The sequence below is a fragment of the Palaemon carinicauda genome, chromosome 2, assembly GCF_036898095.1.
Source record: "Palaemon carinicauda isolate YSFRI2023 chromosome 2, ASM3689809v2, whole genome shotgun sequence".
NCBI classification, from domain to species: Eukaryota; Metazoa; Arthropoda; class Malacostraca; order Decapoda; family Palaemonidae; genus Palaemon; species Palaemon carinicauda.
The window spans coordinates 89461554-89485529 of record NC_090726.1 but is presented as its reverse complement, the minus strand read 5'-3'; the positions used below and the strand labels follow the sequence as shown (position 1 = coordinate 89485529).

The window sequence follows — 23976 nt, the reverse complement described above, 5'->3', positions numbered from 1 at the left end:
ATGAAATAGAATTAGCAGTACTATTCAAAAATATAACCAAACTAAAATCCCATGACATTCGTAAAGGCAATCACACTAAAATTGAGGAAACACTAAAGAAAGATAGAAATATCAAAATAATAAGAAGAAGACTTGGAATAGGGTGCCAACAGACGTTTGCATTTAAGGATGAGTATAGAAATATTATCAACAAAAGAGATGGGAGGATAGAATTACAGACAATCTCTATACAAAGCTATACAAAGTGATATAAGAATAACTTTGCCTATAAGTATTATGAAACACCTGTAACGATACCAAAAGTAACCATAGGGAGAAGTAAAAAAAAAGCATTAAAAGGCATGTAGAGAGGCAAAGCAACTAGAAAAGATGGCCTAACAATTGATTTGATAATAAATGGAAGTGATTTCGTTGTAGTAAAAATCGCTGAAATTTACACAAAATGTCTGTAAGAATGCCCTATACCTACATACAAAAAAGGAATATACAAAAGACCTAGAAAATTAACCAACAATATGTTTACTCTCAGTAATATAAAAAATAATTACAAAGATCTTATTAAACTGAATAAAAAAACAGCTAGTCTTTAATCAACCAAAAGAGCAGCCAGGTTTTAGTAGTGGATATTCAACAACTGACCATATCCATGGAAAAATCAACTGAGTATGACAAACCATTATGTATGGCATTTATAGCCGATGAGAAAGCTCTTGATTCTGTTAAAACTTCTGCAGTAATGAAAACCGTTCAAAGACAAGGAATAGAGGAATTTTATGTTAGAACACGCTAAGATATCTATACCGGAAGTACAGTAATCTTAAAACTGTAGAAAACAGAAATATAGGACTGAAAAAGAATATGAGGAGAACTAGAAAAATTAATAGAGAAAACAGAAATATAGGACTGAAAATTAATATGATTAAACTAGGAAAATGAAAATGTAGATTGACAACTAATATGGGTTATGTACGAACCTCTAGAGATTGTTAATCAATTTACGTACTTATGACAGCCATCAAGTGTTTTCCCAGGACACAAGACTGATACCAAAAGAAGGATAAGCATGGGTTGGAGAGCTTTTGACAAACAAAGTAGGATTAGGGAAATCAAAATGCCGCTTTCTTTGAAAATAAAGAATTTTAATCAAATAGGCCTACCAGTATTAACTTATGCATCAGAAACGTGTTGTCTTACTAAAGCTTTAGAACGTACGCTAGTTACAATTCAAAGACCTAAGGAAAGAATAATGATAGTATTAACGGTTAGAGACAAAAAGAATAACATGGATATAAGAGCATATTAGAGTAAAAGAAAAAGAAATGAACATGGGCCGGACATATACTGAGAATAATAGAAAATAGATGAACTTTAAGAACAACCTAATGGGTCCCTAGAGGTTGCAAAGGAAGCAGGGAAAGGAAATGAAGATGATGCATTGATGAACTAAGAAAATTTGCAGGTATAAACTGGCTTAAAAACCATCAAAAGACGGGAGTGGAAGGACATGTCTGAGGCCTTTGTTCTTCAGTGGACTAGTAATGTCGATGAGAATATATATTATACACATATAAATGCTTCTTTTGCTAAACCAAAGGTTGGGGAGAGCAAAGAAAGCAATGACAATGCAAGTGAATAAAAGGACAAACGAATGTGCAGAAACACACTGTAATAAGATACTACTTGCCAAGCTTTGTGGCAGACAACCAAAGACAGATACGATCATCATTGATGGATCAGCACTCATCAGTGCCTTACCACCACATATTCCAAAGACATTTTATGACTATGCTAAAGAAGACATCATACCAAAATACTATGTCACCAGGCACGAGCAGGTGGACGTAGTCTTAGATTTAAACAAAAAGTCAGATCTGAAATCCAAGACAAGTTGAAAAGGAGACAAGGAAGCAGAAGAAGAGTGACAGAAACAAGTAAGTCACCATGTAATTGGCAAACAACAAAACTGAGCTGTTTCATTTCCTTATTCTTTGAAGAGATGCGTGAAGTAGTGATGACAATAATGGTCATCGTCACAAAAAGGGGAAGATACCATTAGCAACGCAATGAAATCTGTAAATGCAGTTTCCCCCTATTAACATGATGAAGTTGTCACTCGAATATTTATAAACACCTTGGATGCAATAATTGATGGAAGAAAATCTGTTATCATTAAGGGTTGGAGAAAGCTGGAGGGTTTCCATACTTTCATGCGTCCATGGGATGTGACATCATATGATGTCTGCCTTCCAGAGGAAAGGGAATAAATCTGTATGGCAGAATAGGAATGTATATGGTGAGGTTTCTGAAACATTCACTAATTTTAGACAGCACCCAACATTGATTCGTGATTTTGACCTGTAGAAGCTGGAAAGAGTCGTTGTCCTCGTGTAAGACAGATTAGATACAGCTGCTAATATGGAGGAAGCAGGACTAGATCTCTTTGCTCACAAGCAGAGGCCACACAACTTAATTTCATCAACACTGGCAGTCCTCAGAGAAAACTCAAAGCGTGTGAAGTATCAGGATGGTATCATCTGGTGGCAGACAACCATATCCAATCCAGACACATGCAGTCCTGCTGTATGGGTTGGATATAGAAAAGAGAGAGCTCACGGGAACTGACAAAGTGTTCCTGTAAGAAAGGCTGCAAAGGAAGATGCAATTGCTTACAGTCATTGCTCCCTTACACATCACTATGCAGCAGCGTATGTGAGCGTATGTGACCAGTAGCAGCTGGAGGACCAGCGGCATGGTTTGAGCAATGTGGTGCAAAGCTTACTAAAGGAAAAACGGACAATCTGGTGGCCATCTTGAAAATACAGTAAAATCTTTAAAAATGTGTCACGCTGCTACATAACCAATAAAATCTTGTAGAATATGCGGTTTTGGTTTATAACCATTAAAATCTTCTTCAGTGGGCTAGAAAACAAGGAACCATATCTAGATCGTGCAAATCAGACAAATACAAATACTTGTAAGCTAAACATCAACTTCGTCCAACTAATTTGGCGACCATCTTAGAAAATGGCTGCCATCTTAGATTTTTTATTTGGCAATCGACTATAATTGATTATTATCACTTGGAAAAGAAATGTTTATAATTTTCTGCTTGTATCATCGTTTGCATGACTCCTCAAATTTTTTTATCTCATGTACTACATAGGCTTACGAACAAATAACGTTTCCTTATGAAAAGGATTTTTAAAATTTCTCATAAGCACTCATATCTCTCTCTCTCTCTCTCTCTCTCTCTCTCTCTCTCTCTCTCTCTCTCTCTCTCTCTCTCTCTCTCTCTCTCTCTCTCTAATAGATCCGGGATGCTCTCCAACGAATGGGTGCCATTCTCCCTATGAACATATTTCTCAGGCAAGAGTTGGATCGGATGTTAAAGGTACGTGAATCGAAAAACCCTCAGAAATGTATTTTTGTATTCGATTGAAATACGGAGAAAGATTTATTTACATTTCACTTATACATTTTCCATTGATATATCCTTGCGTACCTAAATTACAACAATTAGAATTCAAATATTGCTAATCACGCTTTTATTTCTTACTAGGTGCTGAAGGTTGTTCGTAACACCCTGAACGATATGAATCTTGCAATTGAAGGCACCATCATTATGAGTCCCTCGTTGAAGGATACGTTCGATGCTATGTACGACGCGCGAGTTCCTGAACATTGGAGGAAGGTCGGTATTGGCTAATCTGTATCTAATTATATCGTTCTGCGTATTGTTGTTGTTATTTCTTTCTATTCTGCACTTCAACTCATTAACTAACATTGTGGTTTAATATTCTTATTAAATAACCATTCAAGAAATAGTACATTGTAGTAGTTTTATGTTACTCTTTTCATTCGCTTGGTTTATTTTATTTTTTCTATTTATTTATTTATTTTATTTATTTTTTTTTTACTATTCTGATGGGCAAAAGGAACCATTTGGTTATGAAACTTTAATTTACCTGGCATTTCAGAGAAAAGAAACCTTCTAAATAACTTTGTTCCGTGAGTGATGATAAACTTCTTTCCTCAATGTATTATAAAATCTTGAAACAATAATTAATACATTAAATAAGATTTGTGTCAGACGTATTGCTACTGACAAAAATAATAAAAAACCGCCATGAGTTTCAAAATAATAATTAATAACTAATTACCGTTGAACAGCTTGGAATTTTTAGCCAATAGGATTGGTTTTTTTAAACACTGTTCCTTTTAAGAAGTTATTTTTGGAAAATTTAAGTCTTTAAAATAAAAATTTATACCATTAGAATTGTGAAAAATTAGAAATAAAGAACTGTCAGTTTTCATTTCGAAACTTTAATGAAAAAGAAACATTTACAAACAACAAATGTAAGCGAAGTCTTCCCGGGGTTCTGAAGGGGTCATCTGATGTTCTGTTCCTGCATTTGCTGCTGCAGAAGGGACTGGTATTTTTATTCAGTTTCAATTGGGAGGTAATATGGATAGTTGCGACTGCTTTTGCGATAAGGATTAGTTGATGACCAATTCGTCCTTCTTAACACCGACGGAAACCTGTTCGCCAATGGTAATACATATTTCGACTCATCGCCAGGTGAAAAATAGTGTCCACACTGCCCATGAATTAATGTTAATCCCGGAGCTCACCTACCTTGAAGACTTTCATGATATTAAAATTGCTTTCAGATAAGCTCTTGGTCATGGAGCTCCATAGATATTTTGTACTAACTTGTTTTGGAAATCCAGAAAGAGAGTGAGGTGTGTATTACATTGTTGAGGTGGCTCAGATTAACTGAAATTAGATTATAGATTCAGTTCTCATAAGAAGATGACACTAAAGAACACCTACATTAATCTTGTATGGTTAATAGATACACAATAGGCAATGGTTGAAACAGTGATAGCGTATAAAGAAAAGAGATCAATAAGGCAAGAAGGGGCAATGCCACTCTTTAGCAATAGAACTAAGAGAGGGATGATAATTGCTAGACTGTTGAAACATCTAGCTCATTTATACACTTTTTTTTTTTCTTTTTTTTTTTGCAGGTATCCTGGGAATCTTCAACCCTCGGATTTTGGTTTACGGAGCTCCTTGAGAGAGATGTCCAGTTTCGAAAGTGGTATGTGCAAGGAAGACCGAAGAGCTTCTGGATTACTGGTTTTTTCAATCCTCAAGGTTTCCTCACAGCTATGAGACAGGTAAGTTTAATCAAAGGGATACTTCATTTTATGAGCACGGTGATATAAACTTCTTATTAATGACCAATTATGCACTCCTCCACTGTTTTTTTTTTCTTTTCTTTTTTATTTTGGTAAACAAATGAAGACAAAGACTAACCTTCACACAAGTGTCTCATGGCAGAAGCGTGCTTGTCTGGGAGTTGCTTGGCAGAGGAATTGCCTTATAAACAGTATATGAGCCTCTCGGCATATAAATTTCTCTAGCTTAAGGGTAACAGCAACCGCATAATGTCATATACCCAATCACAGGGGTATTTAGCAATAGACAATGCTTCCCTACGATATGTCAGTGGTTTGGGCTGCATATTACAGTACTTGAAAGCAGAAACCCCAAATTAAAACTTTAAGATCCATTAGAGTATTATAGTAACCCATAAAGGACTTATCTCCTGAGACCAGTGTTAATAACAATTTAACTCTAGTAGGACGCTAGGAAGACAAAAAGTAAAAATGGGATCTTCACCACTCTGTGTAGTGTGAAAGTCACCAAATGGAACGGGGCATAAAATTTATTGCCTTATATATACCGTATTAAAAAATAAAGTGAACCACAATATTTCAACTCCTAAGAAGTTGAATGTGTTGATATGGCACAGATGAGAAAAATATAATGATATTTGATTTGTTTAAACGGAGAAATTGGATATATTGGAAATTATTGAGACAAAGGGAAAGAGTAGGGTGTGCATGAATGGTAATGGAAAATATTGATTATATCAAGGTTGGACTTGGGTTTGGATAGTGCCGGTAATGTAAAGATTCCAGGAATGGTGAAAGAGGTGTGTCAACTCCGTGATGTCGACCAATATTATCCATCCTTTAGAGTTGTATAATTTGTACTTTTTTTCTGTAGACATTCGTGTACATATTGTTTTTTTATATCATTATTGTTAATTCTATTTTTAAGTATGATGAAAATTTTCATTGTTTTTAATTCTTATTCTCTCTGAAGATATTGATCAAAATTTAGAACCAATGCAATATTCGTGGACTACATACATACATTAGAGACCTTACAGTTGCCTCCAGACAGCATGATTTTCTATTAAGCACAGAAGCTTTGTCTGAGCTACTTATTCCACGTTTTATGAAACAAATAATTTCAAAATGGAGTGCCATTCCCAGAGTAAAGAGAATGTCGATGTATGTTAGGACTGAGTATCCTACTTCTCGTAAATCCTGTCGTGAATGTACATGTAATGAGGTTCAGGTCCAAGAAGTTTGTGGCAAGCATAACCACTTTTATTTGTGATCCATCCATCAGAATCCAGACTTGGATGATTCTATATTTGACTGTCTTCTTACTACTATGTCGAAGAAGATGATAAGCCCTTTTTGTGCTTGTGATTTCAATGATCCCCATGGCTAAAGTGTTTTTCACTATGCTTCTGAATTGGAGAAACAGGAAATATCATCTATGGAAAGGTAACAGATCAGATTTAACAGGGACTAACTATACTCAGTTGAGAGCTTTTGTTCAGAGAATTTATGCTTCAAAAGAAATGGAATACAATTTAGTCATAAATGAAACCCTTTCTGGTACAACCCAGGAACATAAGTGGCGAGCTACCCTTAAATCTGAAGTCTTTGATGTAGACTTAACAGTTCATCCTTTGATTAAACCAGATAGTTCTGCCACTTTCTGCCCAGTGTAAAAGGCAACCTATTTGGTTGATGTCTTTGACAGCAAGCAGAGTAATGAGATATTCGATCTTCCTCATTCCTGTTGTCCTGAAGGTAAAATAACTTGTTTTGCTTTTCTGTTCCGTGAAATTAAAACTTTCTTGAAGGACCTTGATGCTTATGGAGGTGTAGACCCAAATAATAATTTTCCTTTGTTTTTGTTTTTATAAACATCTAATTTCTTAGCTCCTAAGTCGTCTGTAATTTCTTATAAGTTAGCAAGAAGAGATTCTTGTGGCACTTGCTGGAGTATTTGTAATATTGCTCAATTAGATAATTATGTTTGTGGTAGTTGTAGCTTTACTGATTACGGCGAAATTTCCATAACTACCTTATTATCTAAAGTTTTTGAATGTCTTTTCTCAAAAACCTTATGAGCATGTGATGCCCTTCTTGCAATTTCCAATGGTGTGCAGCCCTTGATTATGGTAAAAAAGATTGTATGTTTGGCCTTGATTATAGTTTAGCCTTTGGCCTTGTTAATCATGAGACCCTTGTTTAGAAATTTGACAGATAGCAGTCGGTGCACCTTTCTTAGGCGTTGTGTATGTGGTGTAGCAAGTACTGCTATCCGCCATCACATAACATATGATGAAGAGTTCAAAAAGGAAACAAGGGTATCATAAGTAATAGGATAGTTGTGACCTTTACATTATAAAAAAGTTTATATGACATTATCCCAGAAATGAATAATTCAGATCGATCATGGAAAATGCCCAGATAAAGCATGTAATGTTAGCAGCAGAGTCTTAACTCCATGAAGGTATTTGCAATATTTACTATGCAACACTTTAAAGAAATCGTTAAACAACTTATAGAAAGTCACCATATTGAGTTTACATTCAACCGAGGTTTTTTATATCAAAATCCTTTCCTATTAGAAGATAACAATCGTCAGTTTATAAAACAGAATGAACCTATATGTGGATATTCATTGGATGGTTAAACTCATCAATAGGCTCCATGGTTGGCAGAGATATGCTAGATAGAATAATGAACACAAGATATATATGGAAGGTAAAAGCTCTGCACTCCTGTTACAAACGAGACATATAGTAGGAGTTTTATTTCAAACCATAAAATTTAACTATTTATTCGGGCAGACATTTAGTGACAATCTTAAGTTTAGCAGCATAACCATATATTATTAAAAATCAAAGCAAAATTGTGCACAAGAAGATCAGAACAAGTAGAAAAAAGTAATAGGTATGAGAGAGAGAGAGAGAGAGAGAGAGAGAGAGAGAGAGAGAGAGAGAGAGAGAGAGAGAGAGAGAGAGAGAGAGAGAGAGAGAGCAATAAAATTCAGCTTCACTGCCATGGGTCTTTCTTAAGCTTAGTCTTTCCATTAGATTATTAAACCGAAAAAGACAATCGTCATAGTAATCACACATGTTGGATTCTAATTTAAATGCATATAAAACAATTATTGCATCTTACTTTCACTGATGGTTTTCACTGCTTGGTCCCAGGTTCAAAACCCATTCCCGTCTGATATATTCCAACTGAAACATGGCCTTACCATCCTTGTAGTCTAGAGTTGGTGAGTGGTAACTGTGACCAAATGACACCATACTACAGTGAAGATTTCTAGTCTGAATATAATCCTGAACTATGTACAGAAATCTACCCAGTTATTAATGGGTACCATCTTCTTAGGTAAAAAAGAAAAATGGCCATAAGGCTGGCTACCTATCCCATCTGAAGACTTGTTGACAAATTAAATTTCTCTACTCTTTTAGCACACACACATATATGTCTACATATATCTAATTAAATTAAGCATTAGACCACAACATTTTTGGGGGACCAACATTTGATATGATGACAGTTCTAGTGAAAAAAAAAATAATAATGATTGCTATTTTCTCTTTTTCCATAGATTTTCCTTTCTTCATTTGTAATTAACAATGAAAATAGGATTTATTTAATTCCCAAAATATGGGTAAACCTAATCAATCACCTTTAAGCTTTTGTTAGTCTTTACTGCATGTAACTGCTTTGTATCAAAGGAAACCAGTCAATAATGTACCATATATGTCTCCCATTAACAGGAAGTAACTCGCCAACACAAGGGCTGGTCTCTGGATTGCGTCATCCTGCAGAATCTGGTAACCCGTTTCAACAGAGAAGAAATCCACGATCATCCGCCAGAGGGGGTGTACATATATGGCCTTTTCTTAGAAGGTGCTTCATGGGATCGAAAACATAGTAGACTTATCGAGTCAAGGGCTAAGGTAATAATTTACTTCTGCAAATTAGTAAAGCACTTAAAATAAAAAAGATTTAAATGATTAAAAGCTATATTAAGCATTTAATAAGATATCTACATCATATCATACCAACAACTAAAAGCCATTCTCCTCTATTTTTTTATAGTCAAGAGAAATAAATGCAATTGCATAAGGATCTTTAAGTTAGAATTAAAGAAGAGTATTGAAACTATAAAGTTTTGGAAAATTTGTTTCATAAGCACTCAATATAGTACTATTACTCATATGTCCGTCATCTTAGACTCCACAAAAAAAAAAAAAAAGCTGATATTGAAGATAGGTTTACATCATTAACTCACCTTCTAAATAACAAAGAGATATGGTTTTAACAACTAAACACCCATTTCAGGGCCAAGAAATCCAAAGGCATCAAATTAGATAAGCTAGATTCAATCACAACCTTATTTGACTGATACATTTAATTTTACTGAATGTTTTATAAGTGTTCAGGTATAAAAAAAAATGGGTTTAATCTTTTAGTCAACCAAGGATTCTTTACATATCCTCAAAATCATTGTTATCATCAGTTTCATACTTGTTCTATGTGTCTTCATCATTCTGTCATTAAGTGTTGCACTGGCAAAGAACAGTGCAGGATAAGTTTTTTATTCTGCAAGAACATTTGACTGAAGAACAGTCTGGTTTGTAATGGAAGCTAACCATATCAATGATGACTGTTGAAGCTGGAAGGTCATCTGTCATAGTTGGTTTTAGCGGGCCATTAGACTAAATGTGATAGCTGTTCTGCAGGGTATCCAACAAAGGATCTTATTAAGTAATGCAGGCCTGTCCCCACACTCTGGTTTTGATATGAACTCACAGGACTTATTGCTTCAGAGCTCCAAGGATAGAAGGTAGCTAGCCCCTTTCTGCCTTAAGCTTGTAGAAGAGATGCCTTCGCTATTCGGAGATGGACTTGATGCAGGTACCATTGGGGGGAATAGAATTCACAGTCGAAGCTAGCCAGAGTGGCCAATATAGTTTCGGTTACGTCTGTCTCTGTTGATAGTATGTATAGTGAACGGATTACATCTCTATCTGCCTTAAAGTACACCTCTAACTAGATTGTTTTGCCTATACAATATTATATTCCAGTGTTGTCAGTGTTAGATTTATCACTATATCCCCAGATCCCCCAGAGCCCATGGAAATGGGTGTGCTCTTTAGCATGAGGTTATAGTTTGCTATGACTAACACTGGGACATATGTGTCTGAGGAGAAGAAAACCACCTATGCGTCTGATGCGTTTTGCTGTGATATGAGGACAACTTGGCAGATCAATAGTATGCCTGCTTCTTCATCATTGTTTTCTAGGAAGAGCAAGTCTTTGTTGGTCCTTGGTCCTGGTTTGCCTAGAAGAAGAGGTGACTACCATTTTGTACTGCTTTGCTCTAGAGAGTGTTTGCAGCAAAATAATTTGTCAGACCAGCCTTCTTCATGGTATGTGAAAGGATCCTGCTAATTGAGATGTATTTTAGGTTTGTGTCATCTTTGACCTGGTACTACTTCCATTCTGGAGAAAGTTGTAGCAGCAGTCTATCCTAGTTATGATATCTGGTGGCATCCTAAGATTCCCGTACTTGTGAAAAAGTGGTTTGTTTTCTTTGTGGTTTAGCTTGTCGCAGTACAGCATATCTACATGGTATGGAATGATAAATGAACTCTGGGCATGGCATATCTTCAAGGGTGGTAACTGGTTTTCCAGGAACCTTTGCCTTCTGATATACAGCAGGAATCATTACATGGGGGGCTCCTTTCCCATCAGAAGTGTCCTCTGAAGAGACTGTGTTGTCTTTAGAGAAGAACACAAAGGCACCCTTCTTCAAGAATAATGGTGCATACAGACCTTGCAACTTTCCTGTGTTTTTTTACAACCTTAGCCAAGAGTGAAACAAGTAGCTGGGTACAACCATATGGAATACAGAAACCATTTGTGCTAAGAAAATTCATCAGGGGTACATATTTTTTTCTCGTAAAAATGGAATCTGGAAGCTTGCCTGAAAATAACGACTTTACATAAAAGTTAATTATTCAATCATTTCGCCGCCATTTCTTGAAAGTTGAAACCCTTTAAAAATTCACCATAAAGACCAATGTATAAAGGATGAATGGTAATTACTACACACTGGGGAAAAGCTCATATGTAATCCTTTGAGGATAAGAATTCTAGATATTAGATCAAAAATTCAATACCGTCGACGTACGCAACAGTTTTAATATTTTCTCAGCGCAAAATTCTTAAGATTTTATTAGAGTTGGTTTATTAGTAGTTGGGTCATATGGTTCGGCGCTGAGGCCATGCAGAAAAACTCAGCAGTTACACCATGAACTCAAGATAAAGAAGGTTAGAAAACAAATGGAAAAAAAGCACTGGGAACGGAGGGGTAAATGGAAAGCTTTTACTGGTGTCCATTGCGCGGCTCGCTGGCGCTGACCGCATGTGGTCCTCAACTTACTAAACCATGACACAAGATATGTCCGAACCAGTTATATTGATTTTTTATTACCAACTACTGCCAAAAAAGTTTATAAAATAAGTACTATTACTCAAATAGAATATAAAATGCAATTTTAGATTTAACCATATCATTGACAAATAATTAAAAACAATAGCTAATTTCATCTCCAAATTTTCATAAAGGACAGCTCGGGTCGTGCAATATACGAGTCGTTTGTGGCCTTGGAAATTACATATCATGGAGTAAACGAAAATAAACAGATAAAAATTAATGTAAAAAGAAAAACATGGAAAGTGATAAGGAAATGTTATGGAGGTTATTCGAGCCGTGAAACACGAATACCACAAACAACAGGTGAATCAAATGGAACACGAATTCTAGTGACAGATATGGTCAGTGAGGAGCAGGTGACGAATGTCAGAGATATAAAGCATAGAAATACAAATGAGTGAATTACGAAAACCAAAAATTCTTAGAAACTATGCTGGCCCTTTGTGTTTGATTTAACGAAAAAATAGCCTTTTTTGTTCAAATATTTCATAACTACTCATGCCACTTCTGATAAACTTCATTTACTTGATTCTGATCTTAGAAAAAAATAAGTAGCTGATGAATCATATTGAAAGGAGCTATAAAATCATAGAAACAACAAATTATGAAGCTGAAAGGTTAACATTTGCTTGACTTGAATTAACAATGTTACTAAATTGACACAAAAACATTTCCCGGGTGAAAATGATTCCAAGGAGATTTTTATTGCTTCAGGGGTAATTATTCATGAAAGTCGAAAATAAGATAGACATCATTAAAAGAAAGAAAAATGAAGGATGTTCAACTTTTACATAAAAACTTCTGCCTAAGAATGAAATCAGACTAATTTATCATCAAATTTTGAGTAGAACACTGACATAACTGACAATGCTCAGTTGTTTGTATAGGTACTATTTTCAAAGCAAGAATCATATCAAGAGGAACTGTTGATTATATTCATCTAGAAACACCTTCTAACTCGAGAAACATTTCAAACCCTCTCTCCTCTATTTCTCACGATCCTAAACAACTCAACTTGTCAAAGAAAACAGAACGGTATTAGATGGTTTTACGAGAAACACGGATGAATTCCTCGAATTTCTAAGGTTTCTGTTGCGTTATTTTCCAAATGGCCCACTAATCGAAATTGAAGCTAATACATTTCATTAGGTTTATGTGGACTCTTTCATCGTTTCTCGGTAAGTAATACTTGTAAATTTTATATACTTTTGTATGAATAACCTTCATACGTACAATTGCGTGAAATACTGTAAGGGGCAGGATTCAGAAACAGTTTATTTGTGTTCCTCCTCAAATTCGAAGAGACCATGAACATCAAATCTAGATTGTATAATTAGGTAGAATTTTTACTTATATTATTTTTCACTTAAACGAACATCGTATGCAGCTGCCCCTTTCAAAAAAGAAAAAATACTTACTTGTATATTTCTGAAAAAAAAGACATTCATTTTGAAAGTTTTATTAAATTCTGCAAAAGTAATGGACCATTTCAACTATGATGCATTTCAGAGTACACTGATAGAAATGTAGGATTTACAGTCAATATTCAATTAGCTTACGGAGTACAAAGAACGTTTTTAACTTTCATTGGATATTTCATTTGCTTATTAGTTCCATCTATTTCTCTGAATATCACCAAAATCTTTCATAATCATGTGGCTATCAACTGTGAGGTGTATGAATTATGATAGTATTATCTAGTAAAATAGCTACAACATGTACATATTTTGTCACTAGTTTCTGATACTATACATCCATGAGTGTTGTTATCTTTGAAAGTGTGTAATTTCGTAAGTAGCTACACACAAATTAGCATTTTCTACTACTAACATAATCAAGAATAATCCTTGAAATAAACTGAAAAAAAAGCACTTATAGTTGTACTACCACTATTTCGCTACCATATTTCCATTTCGACATAAAAAAAGGTGTTAAATCAAAGCCGTCTACTTCGTAGTCCCTCAGTATTAAATTAAGCAGTGTGCATTTTATTTCTTAGCACTCGGCTCTCAAACTAGTGCGCCAGTGCTTTTCACACAACGAATGGGCAAAAATAAAGGAAAAATGTGAGTTTCTTTGTTATTCCAAACACCAATATAATGTTATCATTACCATAAATAGAATATCTAATTACGTACTATGGTTTTTAAAATGGAATGTTAAAAAGAAACAATGACAAAAGATATATAAAACAAGTACTTCTATTGGAAGTAAAAGGCTAGAAAATGGATGTATTAGTTAATGAAACAACTGAAAACTAGTTGTTCCTCAGTTAGTCTTAATCAATCTATGATTTCCTGAAACTATAACTAAGCTGTGGCTCGCATTTTTCAATAAAGTCAATATGAACCGTGAAAAAGAGTAGTCGTAATTATCTATTATTATTATTATTATTATTATTATTATTATTATTATTATTATTACTTGCTAAGCTACAACCCTAGTTGAGAAAGCAGGATGCTATAAGTCCATGGGCCCCAACCGGAAAAATAGCCCAGTGAGGAAAGGAAACAAGGAAAAATAGAACATTTTAAGAACAGTAAAATTAAAATAAATATTTCCCATATAAACTATAAAAACTTCAACAAAACAATGAAGAAGAGAAATTAGATAGAATAGTGTGCTCGAGTGTCTCTTCAAGCAAGAGAACTCTAACCCAAGACAGTGGAAGACCATGGTACAGAGGCTATGGTATTTTCCAAGACTAGAGAACAATGGTTTGATTTTGGAGTGTCCTTCTCCTAGAAGAACTGCTTACCATAGCTAAAGAGTCTCTTCTACCCTCACCAAGAGGAAAGTAGCCACTGAACGATTACAGTGCAGTAGTTAACCCCTTGGGTAAAGAAAAATTGTTTGGTAATCTCAGTGTTGTCAGGTGTATGAGGAAAGAGGAGAATCTGTAAAGAATATGCCAGACTATTCGGTGTATGTATAGCCAAAGGGAAAGTGAACTGTAATGAGAGAGAAGGATCCAATGAAGTACTATCTGGCCAGTCAAAGGACCCCATAACTCTCTAGCGGTAGTATCTCAATGGGTGGCTAGTGCAAAACGTCTAAATAAAAATGCCAAAGGTAACAAGAGCAGTCAGAGATTTCCGACCTCCGCCAAAGGTTAATTAAGTCCTCCATGGCCTAAGATCTATCTGCGGTAGAAATTTCGACAAAATTCCTCAAGCTGTTTTGACGTTCTCTTTAAAATAGCAAAAAATGCAAATCCGGATCTAGATTCAGTATCCAGATCCGGATCATCTCCAAATTTTAATGGGGTTGTTCTTGACCTAAGATCTATCTGTGGTGAAAATATCATCAAAATCTGTCAAGTAGTTCATACGTTATCTTTAAAATGACGCAAAATGCAAATCCGTATCTGGATCATCTCCAAAATTCAATATGGTTGTCCATGACCTAAGATTAATCTGTGGCGAAAATTTCTCCAAAATCTGTCTAGTAGTTTTAACGTTATCCTGTCCACAGACACATAGACAAATAAATACATGAACTAGAATCTGGATTCTGATTCGGATCATTTCTAAAATATGATGAAGTCGTCCATGACCTAAGATCTATCTCTGGTGAAAATTTCGTCAAAATTCGTCGTGTAGTTTTGACGTTATCCTTAAAATGGCAGAAAAACAAAAACAAATCCGGATCTAGAGTCTGGATCCGGTTTTGGATCATCTCCAAAATTTAAACGAGCTGTCCATGACAAAAGATCTATTTGTGGTGAAAATTTCATTTAAACCATCGAGTAGTTTTGATAGACAAATTAATGAATAAACTGGAATCTAGATCCGGATCCGGTTCATCTCCAAAATTTAATGGGATTGTCCATGACCTAAGATCTATCCGTGGTGAAAATTTCGTCAAACTCCGTCCAGTAGTTTTGACATCTTTAAAATGGCAAAAACGGCAAATCTGCAGCTAGAATCCGGATCCGGATCCGGATCAGCTCCAAAATTTAATGGGTCATCCATGTCCTAAGGTCTATCATCGGTGAAAATTTCATCAAAATCCTTCCTGCACTTTTAATGTGATACTGTCCACAGGCAAATGTCCACAGATACATAGACAAATAGATAAACTGACTTGATCGCAATACCTTTTTGGCGAAGGTAATAATCTGATCCTTAGTTTGCAATTTGACTTTCGCAAAGATATTAAAGCATATGATGCCCTACTTACAATTTTCGATACACAATGGCTTTCAGTCCCGGACATAGAGAGGTGGTATGAATCTCCCAGGTTATAAATACTAAAGAAAATTTAAAATTGGTAAGTGGAATGTTAGAACCCTGAATCAGATTGGGAAGTTAAAGCAAGTGGAGAATTAATTTATGAAGTATAAGTTGAATATCTTGGCCCTAAGTGAAACGTGCTGTAGGGAGATTGGTAAGGAAATCTTAGACCAAGGCAATATATATATCTATTCAGGAAGAACTGACAGAGTTGGAAGAGAAGGGGTAGGAATGATGATAACACCACGAGCAGAAAAGGCATTAACTGAGTGGAGAGCTGTAAATAGCAAATTGTTACTTGCAAAGCTTAAATCAAAGCAGTGCATTATGAGCATTATAGTGTGCTATGCACCAATAAATGATGCCCCTGAGGAAATGAAAGATTAATACTATGAAGAACTGCAGAGTGCAATAGATGAGATCCCAGAGAGATATGAAAATTGTGATGGGTGACTTCAAGGCTAAAATTGGAAAGATTAATCAAGGCATAGAGAATGCAATGGGTGTTGAGGGACTTGGTGAATTTGCAAATGAAAATGGAGCTCATTATATAATTTTTTGTTTAGCAAACAATCTTGTTATTGGGGGTACTCTTTTTCAGCACAAGGACATCCACAAATATACATGGACTTCACCATGTGGCAATTACAAAAAATCAAATAGATCACTTAGCCATTGATAAAGAGAGAACGAAGACTCTGGGGAATGTGGGAAGCTATAGAGGTGCAAATATCAGTAGAGATCACCAGCTCCTCATTGCCCAACTAAAATTAAAAATGAAAGCACCCAACAGAAATGTTGATAGAATGGTGTGATATTAAGAGCATATATCAGTCAGTTGGTAGTGAAGTTTTGGGACATGTAGTTGCAAGGAGAAAGCCATGGATATCAAATGATACTTGAGATACTATAAAAAGGAGACAAAGACAGATATTGATTGTTGAAAGTCTTCGAGGGAGTAATGAAAATTACAAGGTAGAGCATGCTAAGTATTCCAGTATTGATAATGAAGTCAAAAGAAACGCCAGGAATGACTGGAGAGAATATTTCGACAGTAAAGCAGATGAGGCTGACTAAGCCATGATTTCAGGGAGTGGCTATGGTGTAAGAACTGCTCATATAATTATAATTGAAATCTCTATGGGGGCAAAGAAGAAAAAGCATATACCTATCAAAAAGAGAGATGGATCTGTTATAGCAACCGAAGATGAAGAAAGGCAACGTTGGATGGAACACGTTAGTGAGGGCATGAATAGGAGATATGAAGAGAATAATTCGATTGATATACCTGAAGCTGAGGAAGACCTTGGTGTGCCCATGAATGAATTCAGTGTCTTTGAAGTCGAAGCTATTCTTAAAAAATTCAAGAGATGGAAAGCCTCTTGATATGATGGAATAACTGCTGAGATAATATTGGCCGAAAAGGAAGTGACTCCCAGACAACTTACAAGATTATTTTGTATAATGTGGCATGAAGAGGGAAAACCTGATGAATGGGAGCTAGGATTGTTGGTGAAAATTGCAAAAGAGGAGACTTTACTTATTGCAATAATTACAGAGGCCTCACACTTAAGCCAGTTTTCATGAAAATGTATATTATGTACATTCTACAGAAGCTTGAGAGAAAGATTAGTGAAAAGCTGAGGAACAAGCAAGTGGGATTTAGAAAATGTAGAAACTGTAATGACTAAATTTTCATTTTAAGACGTATTACAGCACTGTGTAGAATATAGGAATCCACTATTGATGACATTTGTGGACTATGAAAAAGCCTTTGATAGTGTGCACCAGCCAATTTTGTGCAGATCCCTGCCTTATTATGGAGTTCCTCTTGAATATGTAAATTTGATTAAGTCTGTTCATGAGCATAGTAAGTGCAAAGTTAATGTTAGTGGAGTCCTATACAATAAATTTCCAGTGAACAGCGGAGCACTCCAAGGGAATGTGTTGTCACCTATGTTGTTTATCCTCCTAATGGATTTTGTAACACAGAACAGTTGGAGATGGTGAAAGACTGGACTGGATTGGTAATAGGAAATTAGCTGACCTAGAGTATGCTGATGACGCTGTCCTTATTAGCAGAACACCACAGGATCTGCAATGCTTGATTACCAAAATGCATGATATATCACACGAGGTTGAGTTCAAGATATATAGAAGAAAGACAGAGATGACGAGAATGGAATATACAATGGGAGATGAAATAATATTGGATGGAGAAAAGATTAATGAGGAAGAATCATTTGAATATTTAGGAACTATGATCTCTAATACAGGGTCTTTAGAATTGGAGTTTAATGAAAGATTGAAAAATGCAAATCAGATAATGGCTAGGTTAAATGAAATTTGGAAATCAAATCGCATGAAATTACATATGATTATCAGGCTATATATCAGTTTAGTGAGATCAGTGTTACTGTATGGACATGAGTCGTGGTATGACAATGAAACAATTTCCAACAGATTTCGTAGATCTGAGAACATGTCAGGACAGGATTAAAAATGAAACTATAACAGAAAGTACTCGAGTGCTACTAGTGAATAAGATCATAGTGAGGGACAGATGGAGATGGTTTGATCAAACTTTCAATTGGGTTCCGCAAGGCACTAGAAGAGTTGAACGACCCAGACCTACATGGGTGAGGACTATGAAGCGTGAAGTAAGAGAGGATAAATGGAGAAGTATTGATTTAAAAGCTAAAGATAGATATGACTGGCAAATTCTAAATGAAGCCCTTAGGCATGGGAGATGATTACGATGATGATGTCTTTATTGATTTTTCAAGTAATAAATTGCAAAGAGTAGTTGATGATCGACACCATAGTGAGTATAAGAATGTGATATCTGTTCCTCAGGGTAGTGGTCTTGGCCCATTACCTTTCATACTTTTTACACAAGATATGCGATTTGGCCTAGAAAACAAGCTCGTTGCATATGCAGATAATGCTAATCTCTTTGCTTTAATTCCATCCTCAGAAGTAGATCTGTGGTTGCTGAATCCCTTAATAGAGATCTAGCAAAAATTAGTGCAGGGTGCAAATTATGAGGCATGAAGTTGAACCGTAACAAAACTCAAAGCATGCTTGTAATTAGGTAGAGGCAGTAGGTTGGCCAGGGCACCAGCTACCCGTTAAGATACTACCCTTAGAGAGTTATGGGGTCCTTTGACTGGCCAGTCAGTACTACATTGGATCCTTCTCTCTGGTCACGGTTCATTTTCCTTTTGCCTACACATACACCGAATAGTTAATAATAATAATATGCCCATTGATAATGTTTCTTCAACTACATCCAACTTTAAAATTTTAGGAGCCATTATTAACTGCAAATTTACTTTTGAGAAACACATTTTGTTCGTTTCTTCTTCAATTACACAAAATATTGGGTTATTGAGAAAGTCTTTCACGATTTTCGATCATCAATCTATTCTGAAGAAATGTTTCAATTCTTTCATTCTGCCTTGAGTCGAGTATTATTCTCCTTTCTGGTCTTCAGCTGCTGACTCCCATCTTAATTTGTTGGACAAAAGCTTTTGGTCTATTAAAACTATTAATCCTGATATTGATATTAGTCTCTAGCACCGTCGTTCTGCTAGTTCTTTATAGATATTGCATAAGATTTTTCATACTTCTGGCCATCTTTTCCTTTCAGAGCTTCCCAGATTGTACCATCCTGTACGTATTACTAGGTATGCAGTTAGTTCTAACAGTCATGTCTTTCCCATCATAAGGCTCAACACTACAGAAGTTTTGTTCCATTTGAGACCAGATTGTGGAATGATCAATGGAACTTCGGAAGTTCAAACTTGCAGCAAATGTTTTTATGTTAAAGAGGCTGACTTCAGTTTCTTTTCATAAATTCAATTTATGTATAACAGATCTGTATTAGCATTGTTACTAAACTTAAGATATTGTATATTTCCCATTCATTATTTCTCATATGTTTTTTTTTTTTTTATTTCGTTATTTCCTTATTTCTTTCCCAGTAGGAGGCCCTGGGCTTGTAGAATCTTGCGTTTCAAGCCAGGGCTGTAGCTTAGCTAATAATAATAATAATAATAATAATAATAATAATAATAATAATAATAATAATAATAATAATAATAATAATAATAATAATAATAATAATAATGTACCACACAAGTGCACTGATGGCAATAACTTGTCCCTTCTTTCTTGCACATGGCGATGTTATAAAGCATTGTGGCTGTCTGAGACAGAAAAATGTCCTGGACGAGGATCATTTCACGAATTATCGATATTCATGAACGAAAGCGTCGTAGAATTAGACATTCTTTATAATGTATAAACCTAATTTACACCGTACTACCTGCGATGTTAGCTGAGATGTGAGAAAAGGAAGTCTTCATATACGAAATCAACCAATGAACTTTTTGGTCTAGGAATTTGTAATTTCTAAGAGTGATTATGTGTAGAGCTTCCATGTGGGCTATTACAAAGCTGTTTTATAACATGAACTTCTCTTCTGAGCTCAGCTAAATAGTAAACTACAGTGTGCTTACTATGAGGAAGAAGCGAATCAGGTGGGAACAACGTCATTGAATAAACATATCACCTTCATTTTAGTAATATCGAAGGAGACAAGAGATGAACCGCAATAATTATGTAAGCAAAATTATAAAAAGGAAAAATTAATTGTGAGATAAAGTAGACTGAAGGGCATGCAAAAAGGTAACTTATATTTTCGAAGGTACGCTGCCAGTTGCATTTTGAAAATTATTGTATCCTAAAGAAGGCCACTAATTAAAGCTTAAAGTATTGTTTATTATTAGAAGTGACAGTTTTTATTTCATTTAGATAATGATACTTGAAGATTTGAATAAAAATGAAAATATAAATACAAAAAGGTCACTGACAAAGATATCAAGAATACCGTAGTTGAAATAATTCTGGCTGAATCCTGTTTCAGATGAGATTAGGAGCTGATAAATGGCATCCTGAACAGGAGATATACGGCGGTACCATAAAGACAATATTTCACAAGGATAGAGTAAACCATAAATACGAATTATACCCACCACATTCTTCGACAGACTTTTGAGATCTTTAGAAACAACATAAGTAAAAACAAAGTTTTTTTCTCTTATTTCCTCAGATATTACTGTTATATAGCTTAAGTTTATTCTGAACAAAAAATAGCATGTATGAGGTGGTTTATCTCATTGGAACACCTCTTTCTCTCTCTCTCTCTCTCTCTCTCTCTCTCTCTCTCTCTCTCTCTCTCTCTCTCTCTCTCTCTCTCTCTCTCTTAAGGATGAGTAATTTAAGCTTTTCATAGCTTTTTGGTCCCTACACTCAACTTTTTTAAATGTAATTTTTTCATGATGTTTCCATTTCGAGTGCCAGTTATATCAATGTCTAAGCTCTATGAAAAAGAAATTTTAAGATATCTGTCTTGATAAAAGTCATGACAATTGTTATTACAGTCAGCAGACCAACCACTTTTGCATCCAGTGTAAAATGGAATCTGGCTTGTTTAACCGCTCATTCTCTTTGCAGGTACTGTATGAATCCATGCCCGTAATATACCTTTACGCTGTCAATACTACGAGTGGGAAGAGTCCAAATCTGTACGAGTGCCCCATGTACCGCAAGCCTCAAAGAACAGACTCAACGTACATTGGCTCCATTGATTTGGAAACCACGGATTACTTACCTTCTCACTGGACATTGAGAGGCGTGGCCCTACTTTGTGACATTAAATGAATAAACTGGGGAACCCCAAATCTCACGTCAGGCGGTTTTATTACTAGTTTGGAAGAGATTACATATTTTACCTATATTTACGAGTGAAATATTCATATTACTCATGTCTCCAATGATGTTGATAGAAATATAGAATCTGCATAATTAAAATTAGTAGTACCCTAAGACGTGTAACCAACAAATTTACTAAGGTTTTTAGGTCTATCCATTCAAAGTTATTTTTTTCTTTTTTATCCGTAGGATGTTTTTAATGCGAAAGAATTTCTGCAAATGAATCCGTTTGGAGAACTTCAGTAAATTCATAATCGACAATTTGAAGAGAGGTTTTCTTCCTGATTCTCCAATAAACCTTTCAAACCTTCTCTTAACTTTTGTCATGATATCTTCACTACGGAATCTTTTCAGACCCAAATGTAGGTATTTTGTACAGATGCATAACGTTAACTATGGACGGTTTATCAATAAAAAAAAGAATATCTCAGATCCCTTGAGATATTATACTGGCCATCTCAATATAGCAGCACTAATGTCTTTTAGAATATCACTGAAGTCTTCGGTCTCAACTTCACTACAAAAATTAGTGAGATAATTTCCCTGTTGTTTCATGATAATTCTAGTGGTAACATATGTTATATACAGTAGATACTTATTTGGAGCATGCAGATCATAGTATTCAGCAAAAGAGAATAATCTTGTCACAAATAGTATAGAAATCCAACCATTATGAACACTAATCTTGGACAAGACCCAGGGAACTATGCAAGATGTTAAAACTATATAACTTCCATTTTCATTTCAAATAAACTATCGAATTCGTCAAACACCAATATTTCTCCACGAATGGTAGTTTGAAATACTAGAATAATAGATTGACTGTAAAAGAAGTACTTTCTTTCATGAATTCCAAAGGAAATGAAAGATTTTTTTCCCCGGTTCTGAAGAGTGATACATTACTGAGGCCTGAAGGCATCCGCCATTTTCAAACAAAACAGACCAGTAATGAAGATATAGAAATAATACGGCTTACTAAGTAAAAGGTGCACTATCATTAGGAAGTAAAGGCTGTGGGCCCTTGCTTACACTAGGAACACATGTTATTGAGATGCCACGTTTACAGTGAAGTGGAATACGTCATACTCTTCTTCACCCCAAGATTATCATCAGGCTGATGAGATTTGCCTCTTGAACAATTTTCAACTTGACCGTAAATTTATATCATGTCTGATTTTCTTTTCAAGTAATCAAATCTACATAGTTTCAATAAATTTCATATATCAAATATTGAGAGCAATATTCATTTGAAAAGTCATTATCCATCTATGTTTTCATTTATTTTTTCAGATGTAATGTGACAGTTTTAAAATTATTTAGACAAGATTAAAATCTATCGTTAGATCGGAAAATGCAATGCAAATTAATACCGAATACTGATGTCAAATCTCCATTTAAAAGTGAGGGTGACTAAAGAGGAGCTGGAGTCAAACTTGATCCCAGAGAATATATACAAAGACACCTCAAATTAAAAAAAAATAAAAGTAAATAAAAGATAGATGATGCCCAGAAGGAACTGTGGTTTGTTGTAAAGGAATTAGTATTTAAAAAATTTGCCATTTATAAAGAATAGATGAAGGGAAAAGCTGAATGAGCATGATTAGAGTAGTTACCGAAAATGTAAGATTTTTAATGGAAGTGATCACTTAGCTGCATATAGACTGATTGAAAACTAGATAAAATCTAAGAACAGAAAGGTTCCAGGAGCTGGAGTTTCTGCAATACAGTGGTAAGAATGAAAGTGAGAATTTAAGGTATTTATGAATTAGTGCAAGAATCCAGTGCGATGGACGATACAATTAATTTTCCTTTTATATGTAAGAAAGGTTATTAAGTGATACATGAAATATAGTGTGGAAAGATTCTTTAGATTCCAAAGGAAGAGCATGGCGTATTTAGTCTTTAAGGACCGCATAGGAAATTTGAGAGTATAGGAAATAATTAACTATGGTTATTGAGGACTATGAAACATTATGATAGAAATCATAAAGGATATTAAATCTGCATGGCGTTAATAAGTGATTAAAATTTTCATGATAGTACTAAAGTTTTTCTTTTATAGATTTAAAGTAAAATACCTCTTCTTATTTAAAATGTTTCATGCTAAGAATATTGTCTTTGGGTTTTTTAACATCATTTTAGTTGGGATAATGAGAGAAATTAGTAAAAAACAAAAGCAGAAACATGATTCCTGATTAAGAAATTGTAGAGTAAAGGATTTTGGCCCGATTTGTGTTTTCTGATGAATTCAAAAGCTCTAAAATGTGGAAGTAA

The 23976-nt window shown here is 35.0% G+C and overlaps 1 protein-coding gene across 1 annotated transcript in view; it reads left to right on the top strand.

Moving 5' to 3' along the window:
* Positions 1-21651, top strand: part of LOC137618319 (dynein axonemal heavy chain 5-like) — a 328916-nt gene extending 307265 nt beyond the window's left edge. The window contains exons 82-86 of the mRNA XM_068348490.1: positions 3311-3391; positions 3560-3691; positions 5032-5184; positions 8961-9143; positions 21445-21651. Coding sequence (XP_068204591.1) covers positions 3311-3391; positions 3560-3691; positions 5032-5184; positions 8961-9143; positions 21445-21651 — 756 coding nt within the window. The remainder of the gene's footprint in view (positions 1-3310; positions 3392-3559; positions 3692-5031; positions 5185-8960; positions 9144-21444) is intronic.
* Positions 21652-23976: the final 2325 nt, after the last annotated feature.